A 10731-nucleotide genomic window follows, 5' to 3' on the forward strand; every position below is an offset into this window, starting at 1 on the left:
GGATGAGAATAAGAGGCCGATCGAAGAGCTTGAGGCAATTATTGACTGTAAGACTAAGAAGTTACGACGCAAGATGGTCGACTTAGTGCTAGTCTGATGGAAACATTCGAATGGGCCGAATCTCACCTGGGAAACAAAGGATGACATGATGAGTCGTTATCCACATCTATTTGCTTATGCATGATTCCGGGACGGAATCATCCTAAGGGGGAGAGAATTGTAACGCCCGGTTTTCAGGGCTAAGCATTTTTGACGATGTAATAGTCTAGGTCAACTATTGTAACTCTTTTTGATGTAATAAAGATGAAATATTTTAATTCTATGTGAATTATGTGTATTTGTGTGTTTATTACTTTATTATAAATATATAATTAATAAAAGATAAAAATAAGCGTCAAAAATTAAAGTGTGAGATAAGCCCGATATCTTTACATAAAGTTGTAGGGGTCGAAACAAGGATTCCAGGGATATAAAGAACACCGAAATTCGAGTTATAACGAAGAAGTTATGGCTCGCCGAAGTTTTACGGCAAAACCGGCACGACACCGGGAGACGTAAATAGTGAATTTACGATGGAGGAATTTTTAGCCTTAGTGATCTAAACTAAAGTTGTAGTATATGTTAAATCGAGAACATCCATAAAAAGAACGCCCAAATCCGACTTCGTATGAGGAAGTTATGATTTTTCTAAGATTCGGCTTAGCAATGCACGACCCGAAACTCGAATTTTAGTTCGAGCGGTTTTTGACTTACGCGACCTAAATGAGAGTTGAAGATCTCATTAATAGGAACTCAACGGTAAAAAACAGAAGAAAACAGAGTCCGTATGTAGAAGTTATGAATTTTACGCGGACGTTTAACAATATAATCTCCTTGTAGTGTTAAATTTAAGATTGGTCGAGAATTAGCCGACAGAGTAAAAATGAAAGTTGTAGATATTATTTTTACCTACTTGTGGATATAAAGAAAGTCAAAAATAGAGGTTGTATGTGAAAGTTACAGATTTTAGAAGTCGGAAGTGTGTTGTGCGAAAATGGGTGATGTGGCACAATCTTGGTCATTGCTTTCTCCCCAAGTCTTGCCACTAGATGGTGACATGTGGCACCAAGTTCGGCCAATTTTCACCCTATAAATAGAACCTCTCCCACCCTCATTTTCTTCACACCTTTCTCATTCTTTCTTCTCTTTACTCTCTCTCTCTCTCTCTCTCTAGAACCTCTCTCTACCCCCGAAACCCCCGAAAAGCCTAGGGAACCTCCCTAGCACGAGGCGGAAGCCCCGGAGTGCTCGAAGGCTCCGAGAAGAAGAGCTTTTCGGCTCGGGAACGCTGCTCCAAGCAAAGCCCGGTTTTCTATAAAACCCGCTGTAAGTGAGCTACGTCTACATTATTTTTAATATATTGTTTATTTAATTATAGTAACGTTATTAGGAACTTATAACAAATACTTGGGCTATTACTATGGGTTATATAAGTATTGTTTGACGCTTATATAATAGTAATAATAGCTAGACTATTAATTAGTCTCGGCGAATAATAAACTAAACTCTAGTGTTAATAATACTAGGTTTCGTCGGAGGAAATTATTTTTAAGAAACGAAGCGTTGTCTGAGTTCAGATTCACCACCTTTTCAGGTGAGTGCATAGTTACTTTCATCTTACACATAGATATGAAGTATTTTATATACATTACGTGCTACGTGTGCATATTGTCTGAATACTTGCTGTCTATGCTGGATGAACGATTTTATACATGTTTTAAATGATTTAAATTGTATATGTATTTTATATCTACAAAATATGTTGGGTAAAACATGAGTAGATGGCTGATGAGGGATGAAGGCTGAAATAGAGGAACATTAGTAGTGTGGACCTAGTGCCCTATAGGTGAACATTGGCAGCAATGGACCTAGTACCCTATAGATGAGCACTGACAGTTGCGCCAAAATCTGTAGATCTTTTAGATATACGATAAACATCCTAGCAGTTGGGCTCTAAGGATAGTATCGGCAACTGCGCGTAATAGAGAACATTATATGTAACATCCGAATTCCCAGGTAAATTATTTATTAATTTATTTTTTTGGAATTTTTGAAGGAACTCGGCGAGTTGGTGCCAAGACTCGCCGAGTAGGGTCGCGGATGTTCATCCGGGTTCACGTCTGGACTCGGCGAGTACATAGGTGGACTCGACGAGTCCACGCTGTTTAATGAAGCCCTAATTTACAGGGTTTGGGACCTATTTAAAGTTCCTTATGGCCGTCATTTACGACTATCACACCCCAGAGAGAGACCTAGATCGCTTGTGAGGAGAAGAGAGGCCATTGTTGATCATTTGTTGGTGTAATTTGAAGGGAAAGCTGACCAAGGCAAGAGGAGGCTGAAGGAAGTGCAAATCTAGTGACTTAAGAGTTCAAAGGCTTCATATTGAGGTATTCCTTCGGACTTTCTCCAGTTTTGGGTGTTGATTCATAGAGTTAGGGTTTTCAAACCCTTTGGAAGATGATTACCTAGAGTATTTGGTCCCTTATCGAGTTTGTGCTTTGGATCAGGACTCAAATAGGTCCAGAGGCCTTAACCCATGGAGCTTTATGAGTCATTTTGGGGTTATTGGACTTAGGTTACCATTTTTGGGGCTAAATCACCATTTGAGGCCATCATGTTGATATATAAGCATCAAGATTCGAACTTTACGTGACTTTCATGCTTGGGAAGGCCAGATTTATGGATTTGGGGCACGGATCTGACCTCAGGAGGTCAATAGAGTTTGTGCATGGCATGAACTCGCCGAGTTGTTCTTGAGACTCGGCGAGTAGGGTTAGGGTTTCACGTAAATCACTCAGTGAGTAGACTTGCCGAGTTGAGGGATAACTCAGTGAGTCAGAAGGGGGTTAGAGGACTGGGGTTCAAGGCGGTACTCGCCGAGTTATTCTTGAGACTCGACGAGTTGAGTCGGGGTGGCCCCGCGATTCATGCCAGGTGTGACTCGTCGAGCATGGGGAGGGACTCGACGTACCAAACGGGACTAAAAGAGTTAGTGAACACGTGTATACTTGCCGAGTCACCCAAGTGCACTCGACGAGTCGGGTCAAAGTTTGACCGTTGATTTTTGTTGACTTTTGTTGACTTTTAGGGTTTGATCAGCAATGTGGCCTTTGGGCCAAGAGAGGGGTAAAATGGTCTTTTACCCTTAAGAGGGTGCCATGAGAGGGTCATCTAGTCTCGAGAGTTATATTCATGAGAGTATTTGCCTTATGTGATAGACGGTGGCGAGTTCGAGATTCAAGTGTGAGGATATTTGCTTTCTACTTGCCAGGTGAGTCTTTTCACTATACTTTACCTAGAGTGGTAACAGAGTCATATGACAGAGTTATTGTATGCTATCTATGTGATGTGTGGCACCGCATTATTTCTATGTGACTTATGTTGTGTGTATATCAGAGATAGGACCAGAAGGTCCACAGAGCTAGGACCAGAGGGTCCACAGAGTTAGGGCCCAAGGGCCCACTGAGTTATAGCATCGAGTGGCTAATATGTGCTATATGTGATGTTTTTAGTATTATGTGCCAGTATATTTGTATGCTATTTATATATTGAGATTTATTGTGATATGTGATATGCATGATTCAGAGTTAGGACCCTTGGGTCCATAGAGTTAGGGCCATAGGGCCCACTGAGAGCTGGGACTGGAGGGTCCCACTGAGACACACTGACCGGAGGGTCAACGGAGATTATAGCCTCGAGTGGCTAATATGTGTTAGAGTGATATTTTGGGGAACTCACTAAGCTTCGTGCTTACAGTGTTTTGTGTTATGTGTTTAAGGTTATCACATGATCACGGGACGGCACCGGCTCGATTGTACACACCAGAGGAAGCGTTTATTTTGAGGATCCTGGTTTATTAATTGATTGAACAAAAGAGTCATGTATTGTAAATTAAACAAAATGGAGATTTTTGTGAAAAGTGTTAAAGAGATAAACGATTTTAAATGAAAAATTTGTTTTGAAAATTTCGGTGTTACATTATAACCATGACAATAGCGTCTAAAGGACTATACCGGCAGATGCGCCTCGTAGAGAATGTCACAATTTTGGCAGTTGCGCCTAAGTGACATAACTAGCAGCTGTGCTTGACAGATGTGTCATTGATAACGATGGAATTCGTACCTATTCCTTAGGATAATCCTTAGGAATGAATGAACGAGAAATAATTGATTCTTAGGGTAGATCCTAAAGAATAAAGAAGATAACGGGGATGAGTAATGGGGTTTAATTGTTTGATTGTTTAAACATAATAATTATATTATTGTGGGTTGAAAACCCTATGTACTTACCAGGTTTCCCAACCTGACCCACTCCAGCTTATTTATATCTCAGGTGTTGATATGAAGTCACATTACACTGAGAGATTAAAGCATAATAAATTCCCTAATCAGTCATTGGGTCCAAATATAACTCCCTTTTGGCCTAAACTTCTAATTCATGTCCCAAGGCAAGGTTTCCTAATCCTTGGCCTATCGGGTCTCTTTCTCCCAAGGCCCAACTCCTAATTAAATTAAGGCCCAAGTCCATCCATTTTAGTTTCAAGGCCCAATACCATACATCCTAGGTCTAGGCCTAAAAGCCTTACTGCACAGTGGGTCATGAGGCCCAACAAATCCAAGCCCAATCACATAAGGCCCAAAAACTACATTAATCACTCTGCATGCGTACTCGCGGCGTACCTGGCACATACGCTGGGCGTACGCTAGCCTTGACCAGAAGCGGGAAATTGACCCAGTACGTGCAACGTACCAGGGGTACGCCTATCGTACTGACCAGTTTCTTTAGAACTCCTTTTGTGACTTAATCCATTAAGTCATAACTTCCAAACATAGATCCAGGTCCTTTAAGACGTCATAAACCATAAAGTTACAAACTTTATGTCTTTGCATGCATGGATGGGGGTTAAGACATGATTTAATTCCTTAAACACACTTTGTGACCATCTAACACTTGCATGGTTGTGGCTTAACCATCAAGACTCGATTTTTTATGACTCTAAATGCTTCCAAGAGCTTAAAAGGACAACTCTTATGGGCCAGAACTACCAGAACACAAGAAACCTCAACTATGGAGTCAAAATATCACATAAAACACCCCAAAACTACAACTAAGCATGCGATGGTCAAGTTTGAAGCTTGACACCTCAAATAAGTCAGAAAAGATGTTAATCTCCTGGATCTACAAGCTCTCTTCAAGTCCTTGCTCCTTCTTCAAACTCCTTGCTCTTCAAAACCACCAAAACAACACCAAAATGCTCAAAGTAAGCTCAAGGTAGATGCAATGGAGTTAGGGTTCGAGTTGGGCACTGAGAGAACAAGGGAGGCTGAGAGGATAAGGGTTTGGAGGGTTATAAGTTATTTAAATAGGGTGCAAACCCTAAAATTTAGGGTTTGCATCTGATCACCCTACGCCCAGCGTACACATGGGTACGCCCAACGTACGCATGTGGGTTCCCCGTTTCGCGCCTCATATGTGTACGCCATGTGTACACCCTGTAGATTGATCAATTAATAAAAGGCAACATAATACCTGATAAATCCCGGACGTTACAATTTTGCAACCTTTATTCAAGATTCTTGTAACTTGCCTTTAACTCACTAGTATCTAGTGACTTTAGTTTTTTTGTTGTGAATAAAAAACCAAAAATGTGTTCATATTGTATGTATTGTTCAAAACTTTGCTCCAATAAACCAATAGATTGATCAATTATATACACAAAATATTGAATCATATATGACTCTTGAGGTGAAAGTTCATGTACATGTTTTGATGACCCAATGTTACTCTCGTCAAAATGTTTTTTTTTTTTTTTTTTTTTTTTTTTTTTTTTTTTAAATTTTTAATTTTTTTTTCAAAAAACACAGTATCAATTCATGAATCGGAATTTATAGCTCCTACCTAACCCAAAGTTTTCTCAAACCCATTCACTAAATAGTCTTTAAAAAACACTTAATAAGTGCTCCCATAATACTCATTGCCTTATCAATATGTATAGTCCCAAATTGAAGTTGTTTACTCTTGTAATTTATTTTAACCAATATATGATACCATATAAGCATATCAATTATAAAGTGAAATCTGTCAAGTTCATACTTTGCTTGACAAGTAGCTTCACTTTTATCTTTATATATATATATATATATATATATATATATATATATATATATATATATATATATATATATATCTTCGTCAACAAGTTTATACAAAACTTCTATTATTTTAAGAGCTTGAGTTAATATTTACTTCCACACTTTCAATCATACTTTACCACGTCGTAGTTGATGGAGATTTTAAAGTGAGATTTTACTTGGGCAAAATATCTTTTAGAATTTATGATTGGATTTTGATTTTTTGTATAAGATTTTTCAATAAAGTGCCTTTTTATAAAATATGAAATTGTTTGCTAGAATTTATATTTGAAACATATTTGTATTTTTCTTTGGATATACATTTATCTTAAATTGATGATAAATTTTAGAATTTATGATTAGATTTTGATTTCGTTTCATAATTAAAATGATTTCAAGATTACAACCAAATGTGACATTATGTACATAAGTAATTGATAAGACTAATTTTCTTTATTAATAACCCATAAAAATGTCTTTTAAAAAAGCACCAATATCATAACTATAGATTTGTCCAAAATTTTGGAGTCCCCTAAAATCCAAGACCCCGTGCGACCACACCCTTCAACACACCTTAGGGCTGCCACGGCTGATCTTGCCTACGCCAATTAATCCCCATCTACGTCGATTAATCCATTGACTCCAGTGGAGTGGACCGACTAGTAACCGCCGAATGTTTTTTTACAACCTTGTTTTTACCAAATATTTCTTCATAAATAAAATCTATATATACCAGCTCTCAACTACAAAGTACTAACTTTCAGTTTTCAACGAATGACACCCTAAATGTTTTATTGAAGATGAATTATAGTGTAGATTGATTTATTAAGCTAATGAAATAATATAGAAGAAATTTATTTGTTTGGTTGTGTTCTATTTTATTTATCTTTTTATTTTTATTATCTTATGGAGTAGTATATAAGATAAGTGTTCATGATGTGTGTTGCAAAACCCTTCACATTTTAGGGTTTAACGTTCCCTCCCTCTCACCCACAGACATGATGATGAATACTATCTTCTTCAGAGCTTCATCTACCTCCACCAGATTCGCTGCTCTTGCTTCCTGCAACTCGCTCCGGCTTCTTCTTCCTTCATCGTCAATAGCAATTCCAATCAAATCTCAAATTTTCATTAATCCCACCGTTGGGGTTTTAAGGAGCAATTTCCACGCCTCTCGATGGGTAGATGTCAGGGCTTCCGCTGTCCTAACACAGGCTGCCGGATTCGCTGCTACAGCCGAAATTTCATACGAGGAGGACACCATATCTTCATCTTCATCTTCTTCTTCCTCTTCCGATGGTCTTGCGATATCTAGCCTTGGGATTCCTCAAGAGATTGTTAATGCTCTAGCCAAAAAGGGTATAACCAAGCTCTTTCCCATTCAGGTAACTTAATTATACCTTTATTCTGTTCATTAACATTGAAATTTATCCGTATATCTACATATTCTCATGATGTAATCCTTACAGAGAGCTGTCCTTGAGCCAGCAATGCAAGGGCGTGATATGATTGGGCGTGCGAGGACAGGAACCGGGAAAACTCTTGCTTTTGGTATTCCTATAATGGATAAGATTACTCGTTTCAATCAAAAGAATGGGTACTTGACTTCATTTTTCGTTTTTGCTTCTTCATAATGTAAATCAACTGTGTTTTACATATTCATTGATAAAGTCGATCTTTTTATCCACAGAAAAGGGAGAAACCCACTAGCCATCATCCTGGCTCCCACCAGAGAACTAGCTCGCCAAGTAGAAAAAGAATTCTACGAAGCTGCACCCAATCTAGATACGCTTTGTGTCTATGGTGGAGTACCCATTCAACGTCAGATGAGCACCATTGATCATGGTGTTGATGTGATAGTAGGCACTCCTGGACGTGTGATCGATCTGATCAAGAGAGGTTCCTTGAAGCTATCAGAAGTCAAATTCGCTGTTCTCGATGAAGCTGATCAGATGCTCAATGTGGGTTTCGCTGATGATGTTGAAACAATTCTAGAATATCTCCCACGAGAACGCCAAACCATGATGTTTTCAGCTACAATGCCCAGTTGGATTGTGAAACTCACTCGCAAGTTTCTCAAAAGTCCATTAACTATCGATCTTGTGAGTCCGATCTACTCATCTACACCGTTTTCTCTTTTCCTTGTTTACCTCTGTGAATCTTGTGATATGATACTAATTGTAATTACTAATTCCCCCTTTTTAATTGCAGGTTGGTGATTCTGACCAAAAATTAGCTGATGGAATCACATTATATTCTATTGTAGCAGATAATCGTGATAAACCATCAATTATTGGACCACTTATAGCGGTATTTATATATCTACTTCACTTTTTTTACCTCATAATTACAATCTTTTCAATCTTACCTTATAACATGTTTAACTTCAGGAGCATGCAAAAGGGGGAAAGTGTATACTTTTCACCCAAACAAAACGTGATGCAGATAGATTATCACAAGCAATGCAAAGACACTTCACTTGTGAACCACTTCATGGAGATATTACTCAAAATCAAAGAGAGAGAACACTCTCAGGCTTCAGAGATGGGCGTTTCAATGTTTTAGTAGCCACTGATGTTGCTGCTCGTGGTCTTGATGTGCCTAATGTTGATCTTGTAAGTGAATTTTTCGATGGCATTTTTGTAATTTGGTAGACAAGTTAAGTTAATGAAAGTATGTTGCTATTTCTTGGATCAGGTGATACATTATGAGCTTCCATCATCTTCAGAAGTGTTTGTTCATAGGTCTGGTAGAACAGGTCGTGCTGGAAAGAAAGGAAGGGCGATCTTAATCCATTCAGCTCAGCAGATGAGAGATGTGAAGGGATATGAACGTGAAGTAGGATGCAGGTTTTCAGAGGTATAAATTATAAATTATAAAATATAAATATAATGGCAAATCATTCAAGGGAAAACTTGATACAAGTCCTTGTATTTTGGTCTCATAATCTATTTAGTTCTTATATATATTTTTTATTAAATTAAGTCCCGAAAATCGGCAATTGTATTCATTTTGACCATTTTACCCAGTCAACAAGTCATCCTACTTTCAAAAATTATACTTTTGGATTAGATTTTAAAATTTATTAAAAATTTGGTCAAGATCTCAAAATTTTGTTACGAATTCATCCTAAATCGAGTTTTTTATATCTTTGTTTCGAATATGTTTTGTTTGTTGTATAAAATCATATTTATACAAAAAAACATGTTTTTCACATGAAAATTGTTTTTTTAACAAAAAATTGTATAGAAAAAAGAAGGTTTTTTTATGTGAAACATGTTTTTTTTTTGTATAAATATGATTTTCTATAACAAAAAAACATATTCGAAACAAAATTTTGAAAAAAAAAGATGTAAAAAACTAAATTTAGGATGAATGCGTAATAAAATTTTGAAATCTGGGCCAAAAGTGTAATTTTCGACCAAATTTGTAATAAAATTTAAAATCTGGGCCAAAAGTGTATTTTTTGAAAGTAGGCTAAAATGAATAAAAAGGGTTAAAATGAATACAATTGCTGTTTTTTGGGGACTTAATTGAATAAAAAAAATATAAAGACTAAATCGATTATGAGGCTAAAATCTAAGGACTTCTATGAACTTTATGAGTTTACCCATCATTTAAAATGGTTAATAATAATCTTATTTTCTTATTTGTTGTGATTTATCAAGCTTCCTAGAATCACTGTTGATGCAAGCTCAAGAATCGAGCTTGGTGGTGGTTCTAGCTCTTTTGGCGGTAGATTTGGTGGTTCCGATGGTTATGGCGGCGGTGGTGGTCGGGGTCGTTTTGGGTCAAGCGGTGGCGGCAGGACATCTCGTGATGTTGGTTTTGGTGGGTCAAGTTATGGCGGCGGGTCAGGCGGCGGCTTTAGAGGGTCGAGCTCCGACCGTGGCGGTGACCGGTCAAGTGGTTTTGGCAACATGCGGTCAAGTGGGTTCTCAAAATCTGGTTCGGGTTCGGACCGTTCAAGGTCTAGCAGTGGGCGTTTTGGTAATTTTGGTGAAGATTAAAATCAAGATTTCCAATCTTGTCCCTAGGTGAGTTTGATTTTACTTAAAACATGTCAGATGACCTTGTACCGTGTTTGACTGAGATTGAGACTGATATCAATGGGTGGGACAGAGAGAGAGACAGAGACTCGCTCTTGATCTCTTGTCTGTGCAAATGACGTAAATGCCCTTGGACACAAATTTAGATAAACAAGAAGTCAAGAATGGTTATTAATATGTGTTTGACTATTTTTTTGCTTGGTTGATTTTTTATGATGTAAGCAGAAGGCAGGTGGGAGGAGGGTATTAAAGACCATTTACCATGTTTGTGTGGGAGGGATGGCTTCAATTTGGAAGGCTGGTGGTGGGGGAGGGTTTAGCTGACATTATCATAACAAAAGAAAAGATTGATCTTATTCTTTTTTAGTTATATTTTTTTTTATATGTATTATGTATATGAATCTTTTTGGTGGACTTTATAAGTAATTTTTTTATCCTGTTGAAAACAGTAAAATGATGTTTCATAATGATTCAAAGTTTTGTATCAAAACCTCAAAGGTACTTGACTA

General features: G+C 37.6%; 1 protein-coding gene across 1 annotated transcript; it reads left to right on the plus strand.

Annotated features, from left to right (window-relative positions):
* Window positions 1-7123: 7123 nt before the first annotated feature.
* LOC145066216 (DEAD-box ATP-dependent RNA helicase 53, mitochondrial-like) lies at window positions 7124-10731 on the plus strand. The gene is made up of 8 exons (XM_079013428.1): window positions 7124-7558; window positions 7643-7770; window positions 7864-8275; window positions 8385-8483; window positions 8564-8788; window positions 8871-9032; window positions 9842-10210; window positions 10448-10731. The coding sequence occupies exons 1-7, from the start codon at window positions 7172-7174 to the stop codon at window positions 10181-10183; spliced, it is 1755 nt and encodes a 584-aa protein (XP_078869554.1). The 5' UTR covers window positions 7124-7171; the 3' UTR covers window positions 10184-10210; window positions 10448-10731.

The sequence above is a fragment of the Lactuca serriola genome, chromosome 8 (assembly GCF_051521515.1).
Source record: "Lactuca serriola cultivar US96UC23 chromosome 8, Lser_US96UC23_V15, whole genome shotgun sequence".
Taxonomy (NCBI): Eukaryota; Viridiplantae; Streptophyta; class Magnoliopsida; order Asterales; family Asteraceae; genus Lactuca; species Lactuca serriola.